This window comes from Anthonomus grandis, chromosome 22 (assembly GCF_022605725.1).
Source record: "Anthonomus grandis grandis chromosome 22, icAntGran1.3, whole genome shotgun sequence".
Lineage (NCBI taxonomy): Eukaryota > Metazoa > Arthropoda > Insecta > Coleoptera > Curculionidae > Anthonomus > Anthonomus grandis.
In genome coordinates this window covers 16,463,570-16,486,005 of record NC_065567.1, presented here as the reverse complement: position 1 = coordinate 16,486,005, position 22,436 = coordinate 16,463,570, and the positions used below count along the sequence as shown (strand labels likewise).

General features: G+C 30.0%; 1 protein-coding gene across 2 annotated transcripts in view; it reads right to left on the bottom strand.

Annotated features, from left to right (window-relative positions):
- Positions 1-22,436, bottom strand: part of LOC126748754 (homeobox protein dve-1) — a 229,142-nt gene that overhangs the window by 158,025 nt on the left and 48,681 nt on the right. The window contains exons 3-5 of one of the 2 annotated variants that reach the window (XR_007664809.1): positions 13,150-13,583; positions 7,442-8,248; positions 5,356-6,725 (exon numbers count right to left, since the gene is read on the bottom strand). Coding sequence is in view for 1 of the 2 variants with exons in the window: in XM_050458186.1 (XP_050314143.1) it covers positions 6,090-6,725; positions 7,442-8,248; positions 13,150-13,583 (1,877 nt within the window). In the remaining variant the exon portion in view is untranslated. Of the gene's footprint in view, positions 1-2,375; positions 6,726-7,441; positions 8,249-13,149; positions 13,584-22,436 lie in introns of those variants that run through there. The other variant, XM_050458186.1, reaches the window with a different exon arrangement.

Sequence of the window (22,436 nt, the reverse complement as noted above, 5' to 3'; positions counted from 1 at the left end):
TAGAGAAGAAAACTGATGCCAGCTTGTCTTATGATTTCAAATAATATTTTATAGTGTTTTCTTTTTAAATTTTTCTGCTAGCTCTAAACCTGTTGGGAATTAAATTCTACATTTTTGAGGCAGTGCGATAAAGGGTTATTTTAATTTTTTAAAAAGAAGATTCTTACATTTTTTGACGTTTGTTTGGCAACCATTTTTGATTGGGTTTTTTTTAGTTTCATATTTGAGTTTACTAATAGCTTACTAATGGATCTTATATAAAGTTATTGTTTAGAATTATATTTTTTTAGAGATAAAACGTTTATTTCTTTGGATTATTAGTTCAATCTGAGTAGAACATGTTAAAATATTTTGTATAATATATATTTCAATATTTTTTTTATTTTTTTATTGTAAGATATGCCCTACCACTGCCATGTTATATTAAACAACTGATGAATTATTTAAATATATTTTATTTTGTTTTCATAACTATTCTCTGATTTGATGAAATTTGTGAGGTATCTTTCTGATTTTAGTTTAGGGGTAAGATATTGAATGTGTTGGTCCCATCTTAAATGGGGAACATAACATAGCACAGAAATATTGTACTTTATGATTACTTAAAATCTTTTTATTACATCGAAAGTTGTTTGAGATATTAATGCAGCCAAGGTCAAATCCTATTAAAGAGTTTCTGGTTGGATGCCTTTTGTTTCTCAGAAAACACCTAAAATTTCATTTGTTACTGTTTAATATTAGTAATTTTTTATCTAAGCAAGCATGACAACTTGTCATTATGTCTGTCCTTTTGTATACCGTTGTATACATTCCATGGTATGTCTCTAATAGTAACAGAACAGTATCGTCAGCATAGCAAACAATATTATCAAAGACCACCTTTGAGTAGACTATGTACCGCATTAACGGAAAATACATACGTAGATAGTTCTATACTTTAACAGTACATACTTACTTATTGAAGTACTATGAACATACTTTTCACTAAATCGTATGAATAATATACATATTTTCTTTAGAAGTTTTACGTCTTTCGTAGACGTTGTAAGACAAAACTGGGTTGTTTACAAGATTTTCTTTTTTGGGTTAGAAATATTTCTTAGGATAATTAAAATATGTTATTTAAAAAGTCAGTGATGAAGTATGACAAAAAAAACCTTGAATCGAAAATTTATATAATTTATAAATTATTTATTAAACAAATATCGGTAATATAGATACTTATTTCCATATCATCGTGACGTATACAAGATCCTACTTTTATTTAGGTATAACAGCACCTGAAAATTGCAATGGCCGCAATTTTGTTCTAGCAGGGAGGGAATATTTATTGCTAGAAATTCAACGAGATTTGATACATTCAAAAATTAAAACGAATACGACTGAACAATAAAAAATTCTATTGTAATGTCTTTTTACTTTTAATGATGAGCATTAAGTAATATACTTTTTAAATTTTGGAGAAGTAAAGTTGATAAATTTGCAAGGTATGCGACGAGTTTTATATATATATATATATATATATATATATATATATATATATATATTTCTTAAAATTTGTTGTGCATTTTTTATGTATTTTTTAAATAAATTATTTTGTGTTTTAAAGCGTTGATAAAAAAGATATGGGATACACGTGTGTTTTTATCCAATAAATAAAAGTTTCGAACGCTGAATGCTTCAAAAAATTTTAAAAATACTCACGAAAGCCGAAAATTATTCAACTGTTTCAAGAAGGTCAAAAATAACTTCAAATGCCTGGAACAAAAAAAATCTCTATATAAGCCAGGAATAAAAATAATATTTCATATCTTGGAGATATTTCAAATTCCCGGAATTAAATAAACAAGTACTTTAAAAGCCAAAAATATATTATGAAAAATTGTTTCTACTTTCTGGATCACATAAAAAATCTACTATGCGGAATGCGCAAAAATGTATGTTCAATTTCAACACATAAAAATGATTTCAAACACATAGAATAAAATTGCAAATTAGTCCAAAATGCTGAAGTATATACGATATTAAATAACTTTTATTTCCACAAAATATGTAAAAAATGAATACAACATTCCTCGAAGTCATAAAAATGTCAAATACATAGCAGGCTTAGCTGAATCCGTCAATAACCGAGTTACGCAAAATAGTAATTTATATAAAATGTCAAGGGGTATCTTATGGGCTAAACACGAAAAAAATCAAACTGCTTTTAATTCCAAACAGTTCTTTCTTCTCGTCTTGCTCCCACTGGTTTTATTCGCCCTTGTTATTTGACAATATTTTCAGTTATTACAAGCCTTTTAGTACTTTACAAAAAATAATTTTGTAGAAATCCTTTCACATTTTTGCAGGTAAATGTATATAAAACACAAACATCCAAATTAATAATTTTATTATCCATTACAATATTATTGAAACAAAAACAAGTAACAAAAATTATCTTATAATTTATCACACATCACTTTATTCACAAAGACAGTTACAACTAGCAAATATGATTAATTCTAAATTCTGAACTTTTTTGGAATATTCTACAGTGGGTCGCAGAAATTACACGGTGCCAGATACTATGCCATATTACTTGTATATGGGATTTATAAATGAAAAATATACATATACATGTATATACAAATGTTTATACATCATTACAAATGAGCGCAAAACAGCTTACAGCTAGAAAGTGTAATAATTTTCTTAGAGAAACCGAAGCATTAAATGTAACTAATGTTTCTAACAATCTTTGGTATATGTATTTAAAAATGCCTTTCTAAAAACATTTTTTTGTAAAGAGAAGGTTTATACACAACAGGGATTTTAAAAGTTTATAAATTGAGCAATAAAAATATATATATATACAATAAAATACGAATTATATTTAATACCTGGAACCCAGACTTGAATATTTTTATTACAAAGGCTTTAAGAGTTCCTAAAAGCTTTTACAATAGTTCAAGAGTTTACGCTTTACAGTTTACAGTCAATATAAAAGACATTCGACTGCTTATTAATGCAGGTCGTTATTAATTATTCAAGATTTTACAAAGAAAATTAAGTAAAATTTACATAACATTATTTAAGTTGCAACGAATTGAAATGAGCAATACCACAAACCTAACTATAATATTATAGCATTAGAAGCAATAAGAGTAAATAATTATTGTCTTAACCTTAACATTCCTAGGGACAAAATTTGGTATAAATCACGTTAATAAAAAGGTTTTTTAAACGTCAAAGTAACTATATAACTGTTATTAACGAGCTGTCTTGCATTTTGAAAATATATCATTTGCTTTAATACTGTTATATACTATCATAGTACAACTGAAGATCTCAATATACAAGGTGTCTCGAAAGTAATGGGACATAGAACAACAGTAGATTCCCTAGGTCAAAATAATGTGATTAGGATCAACTTACCTTATCCTAACTTTAATAGTAACTGAAATACAGGGAGTCAAAGTATTATTTGATTTATCATTTTTTTCTCATAGGTCCCGACCCAATTGACATACTGACATGAAATTTAAAACATACGATTCTTTTAAAAAGAAAAATAAAATTTCGTATACAGTTTTCGTGTTTTCGGTAGAAGGCGCTCGTTGCGATAGTTTTTACTTTTTTAGAACCCCTAATTTTTTTTCAGCCCGGTATATCGGTTTAAGTAAATTTCTTTTTTAATTTTACATAAAAAATGTATACCTTATTAAAGTCGCTAGGAGCAAACATTTTTGACATATCATATCAGCATTTTTCAAAAAAATGTTACAAATAATATTTATTTACTACTTCATTTAAATCGCATCTTTGGCAGTTGGAGACAACTGTTTGTATTATTTATGTCAAATTTTATTTTTTTGAATGTCATATAAAACTTTAAAAACAAGTAAAAAAGTTGTTCTCTTAAGTTTAATTATTTTAAGTAATGCTTAGGTATAATTTGTTTACCAATTTGGAGATATTTTCAGATAGACAACAACCAAACCATAAATTATTCCAAAGAATTTATAGCCGACTAGGAGAAACTGGATCATTTCGGCCAAAAATGCCTGAAAATATTCCCCAAGAACAGGAAGAACACATTTTTTTACGCATAGCAGAAAATCCTGGATTAAATAAGCTACGGGTATAAGCAAATCATGTGTTAGTAAAGTACTTCAGAAAGAAGGCCTCTATCCATACCACCTTACACCAGTTCAGTATTTGATCCCACCAGATTTGCCAGGTAGAATACAGTTTTGTCGTCAGTTTAAAAATATGCAAAACGCAGATTTAATGCTTATTAGCAGAGCGTTGTTTACAAACGAGGCTACATTTACTAGACGCGGCGTATTTAACATTAGAAATACTCATAGTAGTCATTTTCAGCATGAATTTAAAGTTAACATTTGGTGTGGTATTATTGGAAACCATATAATAGGCCTTCATGATACTACCAACTAATTTGAACGGAGACTCGTACTTAAATTTCTTACGAAATGAACTTGGAGGTCTTTTAGAAGATATAACATTAAATGTTAAGCAGAACATGTATTTTATGCAAGATGGGGCACCAGCGCATTTTTCTCGACAGGTACGCAATTACCTTGACGAACAATTTCCCGAATGTTGAATTGGCTGTGGTGGACTTTTGCTTTGGCCTACGCGTAGTCCAGACTTAAACTCCATGGACTTCTGTATTTAGGGATATTTGAAATCAATTGTTTATGATAGTCCTATAAATAATCTAAATGAACCAAATATAAAAATTGTAAATTCCGTAAATATATTAAAAAATAATGAGGATCATTTTCAACATTTGTTAAACGTATTTCAAAATGCATTAAAGTTAATAAAGGGCATTTTGAACAGTTGGTATAGTAGCGTTATTTTTGTATGTTTCTAACTTATGTTTCTAACTATGTTTAACTATTCTAATTTTACATAAATATCAATAATCTTAGGTATTAATTTTATTTTATTTAGGATTACATTGCTAAAAATCTAGTAAATTTAAGTCATTCACATATTATGAAAATCTAAAAGTGCGATTATTTCGAAAATGGTTACCCCTAGTGACTTTAAGTATATATTTATGTAATATTAAAAAATGAAATTATTTTGTTACTTTTCAAACCAATATACGTAGCTGCAAAAAAGTTAGGGGATTTAAAAAAGTAAAAACTAACGCAACAAGCGCCCTCTACCGAAAACACGAAAACTGTATACGAAATTTTATTTATTCAAGACTCGTATGTTCTAAATTTCATGTGAGTATATCATTTGGTTCAAAACCTATGAGAAAAAAACGATAAATCAAATAATACCTTGACACCCTGTATTTCAGTTACTATTAAAGTTAGGATAAGGTAAGTTGACCTCAATCACATTATTTTGACGTAAGGAATCTACTGTTGTTCTATATCCCATTACTTACGGGACACCCTATATATTTAAATAGTGGATTTAATGCAGTACCAACTCAACATTGCTAAAACCAAAACCTGAAGCAATATGCTGCTACGCAAAACCTAACAACTAATTTTCCATGTCTCATATTGTAAACTTAAAGTTAAGGTTACCAAAAATATACACAGGTTGATACCTAAAGAATGCTAAAACCGAACCATTAGGGCATATCAAATAACAAACTCGCTGTAGAAGAAGCTAGAACCAAACAATCAATTAATCAATTAATATTAAAAAGATACTTGATAATTCCTCTATTCAGTCTAGCTGTAAAAGGATTATAATAACTTACATATTTTCGACTTTTGTTGTGAAGAATATGTCTCCCAAAGAAATTCGTGAATACTTGGTATTTCATATAGAGCCATCATAAAATATTTCCTTTAGAGAAATTTAAAATTATTATCAGGCGAAACTCGAGACAAACAATAAAAAATTAGCACAGTTTCTAAGTAATTTATCTAAGATATTACAACAAATAAATTAACTTTATTAATACATATTGGTCTAAGCTTATTCTCTTTCATTTAAACAAAAAGTGTCCTGCACCATATTGATCAACGTTTAAAAAACCTATTTAGTTTTAGCTAAATAACTATGCACGTATCTACAAAAACAATGACTAATTTTACCAATTGCTACATTTAATCCCGATCCGCATGATGATACTGGCCAGATTGACTATCATACAATGACATCTTTAGTCTTTTGCACTTAGCTCGTCGATTTTTAAACCAAAACTGTACGTTTTTTGGTTCAAGACGGGGAAACTTCTGCCTATAAGCCATACAATTTAACTCCTCGGTGTATTTAATAATTAAGTTGTGAGAAGGGTGGGTATTCAAAGAAAACCACTGTTCAAGCCTTGGTACTTCCGTAACTGGATCTATAAAGGTTCGATTCCTTTTCCTTCGTTCATCAACCGTTAAACTTGACATATTAAGTGCGCCTGGGCAACTTGAAGGTACCGAATGTGCAAGGCTAGGAATGTATTGACTCATGTACATTATATTGTGGCTAAACATTGTGTTGGGTACCATCGGAAATCCCGGTAGTTGGTCAAGTCCTTCAGGGTTTCTTCGCAATAAATGACCATTAATATCAGGAGATAAACGATGAGAAATTGATCTGCTTGGAGACGAAGGAGTATCATATTGACTTTTGCTGTCATCTTCGTTTTCTCTATGATCATCATTATAGAGTACTTTGTTATTGTTTATATGGTCTCCAGAGGAATAATTTACGGGTTCGTCTATGGGTTCTTCTTTGCATTTCTCAATCTGAAAGAAAAAAATCAGTTATGTACATAAATAATTTTTAAAGTTATATAAATAATCTTAGTGATTTGATGAGAACACTAAACTTAATAAAATCCGCCGGAAGATTTTTTCTTGCAAAGAAAGAACAATCATCAATCAAATCAAAATTAAAGTCTTCCATGTAAAGACGGATCATGCATGGACCTTAATATCCATACACCATCTATCAGCTAGAAACTCCTTAGATTAGTTGCTGTTTAAAATATTTTTCTCGATGTTTTTTTGGCAGTACAGTCTACAACAGCAAATAATGAATTTAGTTTTGGTAATAATCTTTAATCTTTCTTGCTGCTCGAAAAGAGTGCTTATGATTGTTATTTTAGGAACAACGTTTCTCATCCGTGTGAAAAACTTCTCTATTTCTTAAAAAAATACTGCTAGATTTTTCTTGAGTACCTAACCTTTTAACTCATGTCGAGGGATACCTCAACGCAATATGCATTAAACCTCATAAAAAGAATATTGTCATAATCTTATATATTTTAAAGCTTCATTAAAAACTTACAATATAAGAGCTTTGGGCAGCATATAATTTTTAAATTTTCAAAAAATTTGTATATTTAATTTTTTAAATGCTGAATATTTATTCAGTGAGTGATTAAAATTATTTAACATTTCAATTTTATTCGAACCAAAGGTTTTTATGTGCTACCCAAGCTTTCTCATTATTTACCTACTTGAATATCTGGTGCCGGTGATGGCGAGGTGATAGTTTTTGGGCTTGCCGTCCTGTCATCTGATTTTCTATTGGTGGTCAACGATAAAGGAACAGAAGGACATGGAGATTGTTCTTCAGGCAATTCGTCATCTTCCATATCGGAGCCAACATTGGAAAATTCGTCCGAAGTATGAGAGTTTTGCGGACCTCGTCTTGAAAGGCTATTCTTTAACCTTGGATCAGAGAGACGCTCTGAAGAAAGATAGGCATCCCCCATAAACAAACCGCCATTAGTGGGGCTTGGACTGGTAAAACCATTAACAGATAAGTGCATGTTGGGGTTGATGTTTCTGACCTCAGCACGTTTTTGAGCTGCACGGGCATTTTTAAACCAGTACACAACATTATTAATATCCAGAGGCTTTCTGCCTCGCCTGGATTCTAAGTTATTAAGCTCTTTAACATACTGTTGTATTTGCTGACGACTGGGATGCTGGTTTTCAGTAAACCATCTTTGCAGCTTTGGCAACTCTAGCTCAGGATCAAAACTCGTACGCATGCGCGTTTTCTGAGTAGGAAATTGACTATGTACGGTTTGCATAGCAGGATGAGCGTCAGGAATATTACGATCCATAGGAGGGGTTGATTGTGGAGGAACGGAGTACTGGCTTGGGTAAGTCGGGATAAATTGAGAGCGAGAGGAGGGAATTTGGGTGTTAAATTGGGCTGACCACCAAAGGTCGAATTTCCGGCGCGTCTCTTCCGGTATCTCAGGAAAGTTTGATGTTGTTGATAGGTTACTTCGGCAGATTTGGGTAAGTACCATCTGTAAAGACAGAGAGGTTGTTTTAATTTTAAAAGCTGAAGTTTATAAATAAGAAGGTAAAGATGAAAATATCTGCTAAGTGAAGCAAAATTGATTGTGTGTTTTACAATGCGCATAAAGTGCAGATCTGCCTGTATATACGATAAAAGATAAATAAACATTAAATTAAATATGGAAAACAATCTTTATGAATCTAAAAGCAAAAAGGTGTATTCAACTCTATCATAATCAAACCGTTATGAAACTAAAAGAAGCAAACAACCGAGGATTCTCATAATTTGAAATGGCAAATGAATAAATTAGGGTGAGGAAAATAGAAGAACCCCCGGTTTTAATTAGATTATATAGCATTATTTCGTGGAATTATCGAGATGAAAACCTTTCCGCCTAACAGAGGGCATATTTTGATCTCGGAAAATACACCTAGTGATTAAAATATCGTTTGTTTGGTTTTTGAATCCAGCAAAATATGTATGGAATTTCGTCAATATTTTTTAGGTTTTTAATTGGGCGGGGTTTTGCGTAAAGTTAGGTGATAAAATAATATTTAATATTTTCATGATAAACTATGTGTAAAATTAGTCAATTTTAAAGTATTTTTTATATTTGTTATTATGTTATTTATATTTTAAAAAAGGTGCCGAAAAAGACTATGATTTTATTTATATTAAATTTTTTATATTAAAATAAAAAAGTAACAGCAGAAAAATAAGACGGGTAAGAAAACTACAGGATGGAAATATATTTTTCAAGTTGAATCGGATACATTATTTCCTTGACTTGGCAGCTTAAGATAAACCGCCCTTTGTATACAAAGAACCTGGAGCACAGGATATAAGGAGATAAATGGGAGGTTTTTGCTTATATAACCTCAAAAGCACCAGATTAGAAAGCAGAAAATATGTATTCTTCACACAGCTTAAATTCAGTAACCGAGTAATTTTCTTTCATCCTACTACTTTTGTATGCTTTACCGACATTTTTCAAAAAGATCCCCTTAATTATCTGCTGCAAAGGTAGTGGTAGGAACAATTAATTATTAACAAGATAGTTAAAAAATAATGCCAAATATTTGGTACAGATATAAATCGGTACAGATGCAGTACAGTACAGATGCAAATCGGCTTCCACATCACTCTGCAGCGTATTGTAATAAGTGTCTATTAGTTGTGTCAATAACTAAGGAATGTTCTCTATAATTTACTAAAAAGGGGGTTAGCACGAAATTTTTAATACTGAAAGATGGATTAATTAGGAGGTATATTTCGAGAGGCATAACATAGAAAAAAACTAATACGTATGTTTGCCTATTAGCTTCTTCAAGGCAACCAGAAAACTAAGAAAAATAATACATACGGGATTAGGAACAGGAGTAAACAACCATTTTTTCTGATAGCTGTAGTGCCTTCGATTTCGAAAAAAAAATGCAGCACCTACACTAGAAGAGACGATAGTCTATTTTAATATTATGTCTCCTGATCAATTCATAATACTAATCAATTTGGATATTTTACAGGGTAATATATGTATTTTTTATTGATATATGTATTTTTTACACGGGTAATATCTTTAAAAACTATCGTTAATTCTTAAATATAGCTTTGACTAGAGATATATTTGCTTGAATGTCATGAGTTTATGGCATTACCCAAAATATAAAACCTTATCGAAATCCTAGAAGGGCTAACTCCACTCATAGCAAGCCGCCACATTTCTACAGGTTCCCTAAAATACATAATAAGGAGATGTTTTTGCAAACTATTACTAGCTCCAGGGATTCGCTAACACCGGAACTTGCCGAAGTCATGTTGAGCATTATCCAGCGACTACAAGGGAATACGGAGTACTTTGATCTCACTCCGACAGCAACAAGATAGTAAGCTTGGATGTTGACAGTGTTTACACAAATATGCCCATTGGAGAATGCCTTAACATAAGCAAGGAAATATTTTGACAGGACGCAACATTTGCAGAATTTTAAAATCTTTGAAAAACTTTAAAACTTTGACTTTTAATTGTAATTTCTTTAATTTTTGTTGTACCTTTTAATTTTAACTTACTGTTTGTTATTTTAATGTATTTCTCTGAAAAGAAAAAAGAAATCTTAGAGTCTGATGATGATGAGTGAACTCATCGAAATGCATAACTCTTGAGAAAAGATTGGCATTTTCATTTGTGGAGAAAAGTCTTCCCTCCTTTCCCAGTCCTCTATATTTTGCATACTACTTTCATTAACACGGTTTTGCCAATGATTGGGCATTATCAATTACCATTAAACGCAAGTTGTAACATTTGTTTTACAATAACAACTGTTAAATTTAAAGCGACTTGAACATTCATATCCCACGCCTAATCTAGCTAAGTATTAAAACATTAAACCGCTTTCAGCTGGATTTAGCAAATTCCTGAAAATCAAACTAAAATGCTTTTCAGAGTTGATGAGAGCTTATAAATCAAAACATTTACGAGGTTTTCATTTGAATGTGGCTAAACCTTAATATAAATCTGTGCATAAAAGCACCATCAAACAGCTGTGTAAAGCCCTTCATTATACCGAGTTCAACCATTAGCATACAGATTTTCCCATTTAAAAAACTGTAATAGATTATTATCCGTGTTTAATTGATATGCTTTTTGATTTGTATGCAAAATATTATCATAATTACTTATCTTATATTTTACTGATAATTATTAACTGTCAATCTGAATATTGTTATTAGTTTTCGAAAATTTGAAAAGTATTAACAAAATTTTAAAAGTAAGACTTGGGTATTACCCCAAATTAACAAAAGTTACCAATTAACTATTAATTACTAATAAAATGTTGGCCGCCCAATTATTTATCATAAGTCGTTCTATAATAAATACAAATTAATATTACATTAGCTCGATTATCGATTTTGTCGTAAAATATAATAAGGATGGATTCTTTGGCCAAACGATAGTTAAATATGTAGTTCCCAATTAGAGTTATCTCCAAAAAGGTTATATTAAAAATTTCCTAAATTAAAAAAAACCTCGTCTGCGCGTTTTAAATAGCGGTTATTTCTTTTTATTGACATTATTAATATTTTAGATTAAATATGTTATTTATTTTCTTTTACCATTTTTTTAAATATTATTTTCCTTGGATTATGTCTTACAAATTACTACTGTATGTACTGTTTTATGACAATATTTGTAGCACTAATCGAACAATTAGGCATAAATTAATTTCATAATAAGTTCCTCAGATAACTTTGGTGAATTTCGCCTCATGAAATAATTTTAAAGATTGCAATCCCGTATATTAAAATGGCACACACGATGGTCACATCTATAAGACTAAGGTTAGACAGTGAAAAAAAATATACCATTACTTTTTCATTGCTGCCCATTATAATTTCTTCGTCTCTCTTCTAAATATGCCCAATACCCGATTTTTTTTTAACACATGGACTTGCTTGTTAAATTATTTTAGCAAACTTAATAAAAAAAATGTTGAGCTACACTATAAAACATTTTATCGTAAAGAAAGTGATTTAGATGTACGGCAGTAACAAATATGTTTAAATAAACCATATCGAAATTAAAAAAACTGTTTTATCAGTAATGCATGATAACCATTTTCTGGCACACCATGTATATAAATTTTGCATAAAAAATTATTTTCCCATCCTTTTTCGTGCAATCATTAAACCCGGTAACTAACTCAAACATTAATTAGTGAATATCGTTTCAATCATGAATATTGATAAGTAAAAACGACGCTATTAGATGGGAGCTATTATTTTCTAATTTTCAAAAAACAATTAAATATCGATTAAGCTGTATAAAAATAGTTTTAATCCGATGTGTTAAGTGTCCCTGCCTGTTTGATATCACATTAATTAAATGTTGGTATAATCAACGTTAATAAAAAGGTCAATTAATTATTTTAGAAAATAGCGGCTTATTGTGACAAGTTATTTTATAAATATTTAATTTTTTCTTCTTATTTTAATTTTAATAATTAATATGCAATATCGACCTTTTAATAAATTATCAAACGATGATATTGTCGATCTGCATCTGTAGCAGAAATATGTTAAAACTGCTTGTTTGTTTAAACAGACTAAAGCTGTTACAGGAAAAGCTAATTTCGCTACTTGGGCCAAAAATAAAACGTCAAAATGTCACTTTAATTTATGTTTGATACAAGTAGAATAACTCATGTCAAAAGGTACGATGTTTCCTATGTACCCGTAAACCTGAAAATATTCCTGTCTTCCAGAACAACAATCCAAATGTTTAAACTAGATAAATGGTCAAATCAAAGTTGAATTGGGCAGAAGTTGAATATTTTTTTAAATATTTGTTAATTTCGGTTAAAAAAATATTTATTAAATATACTATTAAAACATAAGATTTAGCATTCGTGAAATTCTATGAATGATTTGCAGATCATCCAATACATTTTGGTGATCCAAGCAAGCTATTAAATTATGCTAATAATTAAGGAAAATCAGGTGAGCTATCTCTAATTTAAGACTGAAGAAGTAAGCACGATAAACCCATGAGTGTGCTGAAATAAACTAATTTTTAGTAAGGACTGCACATAACATTTATTTTTCAATTGGATAGGCAAATTTCCAAAAAAGATTAAGCTACTCTAAATGGAGTTTAATAATATTTAGCTCAATACACTGGTCATAAACATTCTAATATAGTAAGTACTTAGTACCATTATGATAATACCGTTTCAACTAAATAGGATTCATACTCTACTACTACTATTCTACTTGTATGCTTCGGGGAGTGTTCAGTAAATGCATTATACATTTTAATTAATAAACATGTTTCTACTAAATAACATCTATTACTGGGCACCAAAAATAATATTCCAGTAATATTAATATTTTTCTAGAAAAAAATTTTCATACCTCATCCAAAGGACAGCCAGACGACAACAAAATTCCATGGGATTGTAATAACAAGTATCTCAAGAGCTTATCTTTAATATCATTAAATGATCCAGGTTTTCCTCTAAATACCTGGATCCTCAATGTCGCCACAGTAGATAGCTCTCCTAGTATATCACCCACTGTAACCAATGGGTCGTCTGAGATTTGGTCAAAATTAAGAGCTTTCCAGTTTTTAATTAGCACTGATCCTTTGGCAGCAGCAGCACTCTCAGAGGAGTAACCCAATCGGAAAAGTGCTGCCTGCACTAAATTGTGGAAAGAAGTTCCAGTGGGAATGATAACGTAAGTATCGGTTTCTACCATAGGTCTTCGCCTCCAAGCTCCATGTTGCAAACGGTTGTCTTCTAAGACTGATATTGCTTCAACTATACAATGAACTGGTATAGATTTACCTGAAACAAAAAAAAATACTTAAAAAGCTTATAAGTGTGAATAAAAATATTGTAGAAAGATAATTTTTTTGCCATTGGACTTAAATTATTGGTTATTACTAAATCTCAAATTATTTATTGATCTTTATAAGCTTCTAATGCGTTATCCAATATACGACATTCTAGAGTGTGGTCAAGCAAAATTAACCCATGTGGTAAAGCATCATCACTTGACCATGTAAGAAAGCACAATAAAAAAGGAAATTAAATTTCTTTAAAAAAATATATTCTGCAATTGAAAAAATTACAGGGAAACATATTTATATGATTAATCTTAAAGAAAAGAATTATAATATTTAGCCCAAAGCTTAATTAACAGACGCACTGAATGTTGAAAATAATGTTATAAAGCTTCTTTAATCATTTCAAATTCAATCAAAAAACCATCATATTTCCAATACTATATGCCAGCTGATTAAATTGTTATAGTTTACTTATTTTTGCAATTGAAACCATCACGCAATAAAGATTTAATAAGCCGAGAAAAAGAATAAATAAACATGATACATGTGTTATTATTAATTAGCTGCATTTGTTAGCATATTATTTCTCTTTTTAGATATACCACTATAACGACTATGAAGATATTTCTACGTAACCATAAAATATTAAGTATTTTCGGGTTCTTAATTGAGAACTCACCCTATTCTTCAAATTTCAAAATGAAAACTCGTTTAAAGGTATTTGATGCCTTCCGTTGTTATATACCAGCGAATTGCAATCTATTATCTAGATGAACGAGTTTTTATATTTATATTCAACCCGCATCATCGAACTTATACCTGTCCCAAGATCGCAACACTTGATAGCAATTTAAATCACTCAAGTGGGATCATCGTCGGCTCTTATGCTACTTCGCAAATTGAGAAAAATTAGGATAATAGGAACGATCTACATATACATAATCAAATTTTGGGTCCTAATATAAGCCATATACATACGGTATATGGTTAAAATGTAAAAGTTGTTGGATTTAATGACGGAAATCACGTTTTATGTTGTCACACCTAAAATTTTTTTAAATTCTTGAAAATTCAAGGAAAGCCATCGCATCTCAGTAAATCGATAATGGAGAATAGATGATTTGTAGCATTGGGTACATCGCTGCTAACATCAAAGCAGCAAAATTAAAATGGGAACTGTTATTTTTTTTTAATTAGGTTGTTTCGTACGTAATTTCTCATGACTTATTTGTTTGTAGCAAATCGGCTTTTTTTTTTAAATAAACATAGAAATGTCCCTCTCTCCTTCAGGTGATTTAAATCATCATTTATTCATTCTAAATATTTAAGTCATTGTGTATATGCTCTATATGTTTTTTTTTAATAGTGTAGACCCGATGATATAATGAAAGTCGTCGTTGATATAAATCAGTTATCAGTTAGAATTCAATATTTAACAAAAATAATGTGAAAATAAAAATCAGAAGGTTGTTTTATAAATTTGAAATTTAAATATTACCAAACAAAAGCTAAATATTCTATACACCAAGCCCCAGAAAATTAATAAGCTATCCTAGCTAATCTAATAACCACTACATTCCGAACAATATAATTATTATCAGTGGTGTATTGAGACATCATTTATATTACATAGTATAAACATGCCTTGATTAACTTGTATCTTATTATCTGCTGTAAATCAAATTAACGTTCATAGCTAAAATTCGTACTCTGGATTTTAAGCATTGTGGGAAGTTTAGTGTTGCTCGGTAATAACATGCATTACATTATCCAGGTAAAAGCGCCGCTATGGGCTTATAGACGAATTAATTTTTAACGGACATTTGTAGCTAAGTTCAATAAGTTGGTAATCAAATAAAAGGGCATATTTACTGTTAAATAGATTACGGAAGTTTCTTGATATAACCGAAAGTTTTACAATAAACTCAATATTAGTGTAGTAATCAGGGCAATGTGTGAGTATTTTTACAGAAGTGATCAATTGGTAGTCAAGTGTGAATCGTGCACCCCTAGCTTCTCCCCTATTTAACATAAAGCCTCAAATGATTAATGTGACTGTTGCATAAGCCTAATCCATATTATTATTTCCCATATAAAGTGATTATATTAATCCTGTCGTCAATATATCTTTTTTATATTACGACTATTACGAAATACAGATATGCACTCCGATATACAAATTTTTTGATCAAAGAATAGCTTCATTCCGTAATCAATGGGAAAATATTTATTCCTTTACTTGTTTCAGAACGAGGTACTCATTGTTGGTGGCGCAATCTAAAACTCATGCTTTAAAGCAAGAATTAAGGTATCTAGAGCCAAAAAGATGATCACTTAACCACTGACAAATATTATTAATAATATATTAGAAGAAACGAAACAAAATTGATGGTCTGAAAAAAAGGAGTCTAAAACATGTGGTTCTTCAAATTCTAAAAATTTTCTAAATCTGATAATTTGAATAATAAACTGTTTAAGGTTCTTTAATTTTTACAAAATTTTCACTAATATGAACTATTCCGAATACATTATGAGTGAGAAGTTTCATTGATTTTTTAAATACAGTTAATACAATTTAAGTCGTGATGTAGGTAAAAACTAAAATATATTATACTGACGCTGAATGCTCGTAATTAGCCATAAAATGAAAAATACCATAAATTACATATGCATTTCGATATGCTGTTTGAATAAGAAATAGCTTCATTTTTGAATCAATGGGAAAATATTCATTGCTTTACTACTTTCGGAATGAGGTACTCATCGTCAGTGGTGCCCTCTATCATTCTGTAAAAAATTAACTAAGATATCTGGAGAAATTTATAATATTAAATATTCTTTAATAATTTCAAGTAAACTATATTACCTTCACAATTTAGTAGTAGGGCCATAAACCTTAATAACAATTGACTGTATACTATAAGTGTATATACAATAAGTAGGCTCTTAGAAATTATACTCCGCATATAATCTTACTGAAGGAAATCTAGTTCTAGTAATTAAAATGTTTACACTATAATTTAATGGGGAGTGAGGAACAGACGCCAGATTGAAAAGTACGAAAAAGAAAAAAAGATAGAAATAACCGGTTCGACAGGAAAAAAAGGTTCAGTAATTAACCAACTAAGAATCCTATGTCATCACAGAATGGAAAACTTGAAAGTTTAAATAAATAAACTGTTTAATATTTTTTTAATTAATTTTAGTCTGGATTATCTAATACAGTTTACTAATAAGCTTTTTGTATTTTGCGCTTTTTGCCTGCCTTTTTTATATATTTTACATATTTTTTCTATTTTATATTGTATTGTATTATATCTCATGCCTATCTAAACACTCTCTAGAATATTTTGTATAAGTTTCATTGATTTTATAAAGGAATTTAATACCATTTACGTCGTCATGTACTAAATAGTAAAATATCAATTCTTACACTATCAGTCATAAAATAAAAATTATTATAAATTACATAATTACAAGGAGTCTCTAAAAAGTCTGTACTAAATCGTAGGACATATTCCTGAGATTAAAATAAGCCGATTTAAGGCAACTTACCTTGGTCCAAAGTTGCTTCCTTTCTTAATTATAGGGTGTTAAATTTAAAAAATAAAAATCGATTTTATTTATTTTTTTTTAACATTTTCCGACCACTTTGTTGATAGAACAAATTAGAACCTTTAGTATCTTTTTTATTAAAAAACGTCAGGAAAATTGTTTCCTTCACAAAAAAAAAAACACTTGCAAAAAAGTTATAGCTATTTTACACCATCAACAGTGGGAGAGAAAAAAGAAAGAAATGAACGGTTCAGCAGCAAAAGAAAATATTACTAATTAATTAACTAGTATGGAGAATTAATTAACCTTTATTGGCTACAGTAAAAAGATGTTCATTTTCGAGTTTCTCGTAACCAAAAACCCCTAGGTACTAATTTTCAAAGCGGTATGTCGCAAAATGTAAAAAAAATTAAATAAAACCGATTTTAATTTTCACACCCTATAACTAAAAAACGGAGCAACTTTGTAACTTGTAACTCTTACTTTCTAACCTAACTTTACTTACATTTTATAATACTCTAAATGTTTAGCCTAAAATTTCAGAATACAACAAATAATTCCAATAGGAAAATATATAAGTATACTGATCGTTATTACAATTTATAATGAATTACAAAGCCTCAAAATTGGGCAACAGTACATATGATCTTCTAAATTTTTAAAATTAATGTAAAATAATTAAGAAAAAAAAGAAAGAAGAAAAAAACTGAAGTAGAAATTAGGAAGTAAAACAAATATGTGAAAAGTGACATGAGAGTAAGGTATATATCAACGGCCAAGATCATTTAAAGCCATAAGATAGTAAAGTTTTATAGGACATTCGCTATAAGCAAAGAAGTCAAGATCACCTACCAACTTTAGCTAGTCGCCTATTTGTTTAGGGATTAAAAGTTTTTTAAAGTTTCTTTTAAAAGTAACTAAGGAAGAACCGAGTAACGTTTGCGGTAATAAATTTATAGCTTTAGCAGCAGTATATGAAAAAGATCTTTTAAAGATTTCTTTACGATGCCTAGGGATAGAAAATCTATGATTATAACGCAGAGGACGACTGCACACTTCTACCCTAAATTCAAGCTTCTTAAATAAATAATCAGGTGTTTTAGTTTTAAGAATTTTAAAACAAAAGACATTTATGTGCAGCTTTCTACGATTCTACTACATATTTAGCCACTTTGCTCTGCGTAAAAAAAGGTGTAATATTCCTACGGATTCCCGCGGCTAACCTTCAAAATTTAGTAGTAGGACAATACCGACCTTAATAAACCTATATAACAATTAAGTTTATAATATAAGGAAATATACATGTTTCCTGTGGCTCTTAGAAATTATACCCTGCATATAATCCCTTTGGAGGAAATCTAGAGCCATAATTTAAGGGTGGTGAGGAACCGAGAGAGAATCGCCAGATTGAAAAGAACAAAAGAGAAAAAAGAAAGAAATGGTTCAGCAGCAAAAAAATATCACTAATTAATTACCCAAGTCAGAATACTACAACAAAAAGTGAAAAACCTGACACAAGTGTGGATCATCCAATCCAGTTTACCAATAAGCTTTTGGTATTCTAAATGTTTACTGAATGCTCATAATTAGCCAAAAATACTATAAATTACAAAAGTGTAAGCGCCTTGATCCCAAAACATTTTAGTTTGTTGTAAAGATTTTGTATTAAATGGTGCTACAAGTTTCCAATTTCAAATTATTTAATTAAAGTTCACAAAATAATTATCTTTAGCTGTTGTTATGTTAAGGAAATCCTTAGGGTTTCAGAAGTTTATTTTCGGAATTAATCTTGTATAGGTGAAGCTTTCCTCGGACACTGAAGTTATTATAGTTGGTCTTATTATTTAATAAGGTTGCAATATTGATCAGTGAAGCTGGAACAAAGGACCGGAAGGCCAATATGAGCCCTAGTTAAGACGGTGGTCAGCCGGCCTGGATTAAAGCCAGTAGGATTAGCGGCTAGTGGACTATAGAACGGGCGGTGAGCCATGGGATTAGGTCCTGCTCCGGATCCAGCTACTACTGCCCCGCCGGATCCCTCAGATTTGCCGACCGAGAAGTAGTTGTAGCCAGATGCCCAGGGCCGGCATTTTAAGAAGAGACTTAACTGTCTTAATGCCAGCGTGCTGGAAGACGATCTGCTGGTTTATTTGCTTGCCACCCTCTTGCCTCTACTATTTCCGACTGTTCTAAATTATTACAAAGCTGAGAGGAGATTTACAATTTCCTTACAGTAAAGCGTAATTTCAATAGGGTCAATTATTCAACTTATTTGTGCATCGTATATTATGCAAACGTGCTTGATGGTGTATTAATTAAAGCAGACGAACTAAAGTGCATTATAAAAAAATCGTTTTATTATATCATTTATAACTTTCTTTGGTACAATGTAACTATTTGATAAACTAATGATATACAATAATTAATCTATGTTCTTTAAATATTTGAATATTTTATTCTATATTATTTTTGGTTTTTTAAAAAAGTGTAATAGTTTTTGTCTTTCCTAAATGAAATAAATTTTCATTTAAAATATACTTTAAGACAACATTAGTAATAAAACGGATTATTTGTGTGCAAATCCTTTTTTTTTCTTCTTTATAGACGACGTAATGAGAAAATACTGCCAAATTATTATTTAATACTTTCAAGTATAAAAACAGAGAGAAAAACATTATTCATAAGGATACAAGTGACTTAAACCTCTCTCGATAAAACTCACTGACTCAATGAAGGCGTTTAAGGAAAGAAAAATGATAGTTTAAAATAACCTATTTATTTTATTAAATAAAAAAAACTAAAACAAGATCAGAAATAATTAAAGATAAATTACATGACGAACTTAAATTAACATGAAATAAATGTAATTAGTCGAATCTGATGAGTTTCACAAAAATGTTAAACTAATCAATTTGTTCAAAAATACGAGCATAGTAATGCTCAATAATAAATTGTGTAATAATATTATGTGAAGGTAATATAAAAGACAAAAAAATATGTTGACCCAAGAACACCTATTATAAGAAAACACAAACAAAGCTGTATGAACGAAAATAAAGAAGAATGTACAAAATTGGATAATTGAAATTAGTAGTTATAACATTTATCATACAACACCACGTACAGAAAAGCACTAAAAGAGAGAAAATAAAAAAAGCTAAATTAGAGCAAATCCAAAATTATTTAATGAAAACTGATAATACTAACTAAATTAAAACAAAAAGAAATACTTACATTTCAGATTAAATCATTAAAAATTTTAAAAAAATCTTATTATAAAAAAATATTTACTACCCCTAACCAGTATTCTTAACTAGTGAACAAGATAATAACGGTAATGCACAAACTGAACAAAGAAAATAATGAAAGTAGCCTCAACAATTATTTGTAACAAATATCTATTATATAAAATGACTTGATCTGTATTAGATAAAAACTTTCAATAGTAACTAATCCGTGGAAAAAGTAAATAGCAGAGAAATCGAATACATTGTAATACACTGTTCAAATAGGAGGTTTTGACAGGCAATAAAAGCAAAAAATAATAAAGCCGGGGCAGCATACGGCTTACGCTTTAACTCTAAGTAGGTTGCCAGAAAATCCAGGATTGGATGTCTATTTAATAGAGAGTACATTTCAGCGTAGGGAATCGCAACTAGTGGATTCCGCAGGATCAACGACCAAAGCAGATAAACGTTTTGGGATTTCCTTTGACCACTCTGGACTTCGGATTAGCTCTGATCGACGAATAAGTCGCCTATATAAATTGAAATTTTCATGAAATTTATTAAGATTATAAAATTATTTAGGATTATATTAAAAAAAGACTTCGAAAGACCTTTTAAACAAGCTATTACTCGATACCTTCTGCCATTTAAAACTTTTAAGGGGATGACCCTGGGGGGCAATGGGTGAAAGGGGGTGAAGTAATTTTAGGTTAGAAAATTGTCCCTCTTGACGTATTTCGGCGTTTTTTTTTAAACAGTGGTTTTCGATGTATTTGTGGTGGGAAGTTTTCAAATGAACACCCTGTATAGTACTTTAAGGTAAAAAATAATAAAACCAATTTTAACTATATCCTTTTTTACCCAGCCAGGGTATAACAAGTACAATTATTATATACCTAAACGTAAATCACGCACAATATTAGTTGAAATATATAAAAACTGTATCGTATCCATTTGAGTTATGCATTAAATATTGCTTTATCTATTGGATCACAGTAATTCCTAATTTGTAGTAATGAATTAATTATCAATTTCAAAAACTGATTATCAAATCTATATATTTGTGTTTTAACTAATCAAATTAATTTAATATTTTTTGTGAATGTGTTTTAATTTATTTTATGCTTTATAAACATCTTTAAGGGTATCGTGGCGGATTTAAAAATCAGGAAAAAAAAGGCGATTTGGGTGCGGTTCGGTGTATTAGATTCGCCAGCCTGCTTGGCTGTCTATGCTAATCTTGTTAGGTTAAGAAGGTTTCTGCATATTACGGAGCTTTGGCTTAAGGCGGAGGTCGGAGCTCCTCAGGATTAGTTAAGAGCTTACGCCGCACACCCTGCCATACAAAGGCCTTTAAGGTATTGTAAGTTGGCCAACTTATTTTTGTTTTATGAAGACCAGTTTGAGCCAGCTCTCAACATAAACTACACAAATTCCAAGGGGATCTTTATTATTATTATTTAATAAAATTTATATCAACAATAAATAAACATGTTAATAAATTATATTTTTTATTTATTCTCAAAATCTACTTTTTTGCTGATAACCTTATTATAGCAAGGTTGGATGACTTTTCTTAAGTAACAATTTTTTTCTTGAAAAATTGAACTAGCTGCGGTGGCCACACAATCTTACCCCCAACAGCACGAATACATTGGGTTATAATGAAACTTCAATAGTAGAAATTATACAAAATTCCGCTTTTTTTGTTTGTAAAAAATTACCTCCAAAGATGCCAGATATCAAAAATTTGTCTTTCTGGATGCCCTTATTAGACTAAGAATGATTAGAAAACCTAATAACCGTTAAGATTATAATTCAAAGAGCTTCAAATAGGCCCAGTGGCTTTGCAGCCACTCAAAGCATGACAAACCGTTATCAAGTAGGTTCGAAAATTGGAAACTATTCAAAGATAATAAGGTCTACTTACTTCCTAAGGAATCACATAAAAAATTAATGTTGGTGTCACCGTTTATACTTAAGACACCCTGTAACCAAACTTTTCATTGTCAAGGATGCATTGAATCAAATTTTCATTAGTTGCAATAAATCTAGAATAAATTTTTATG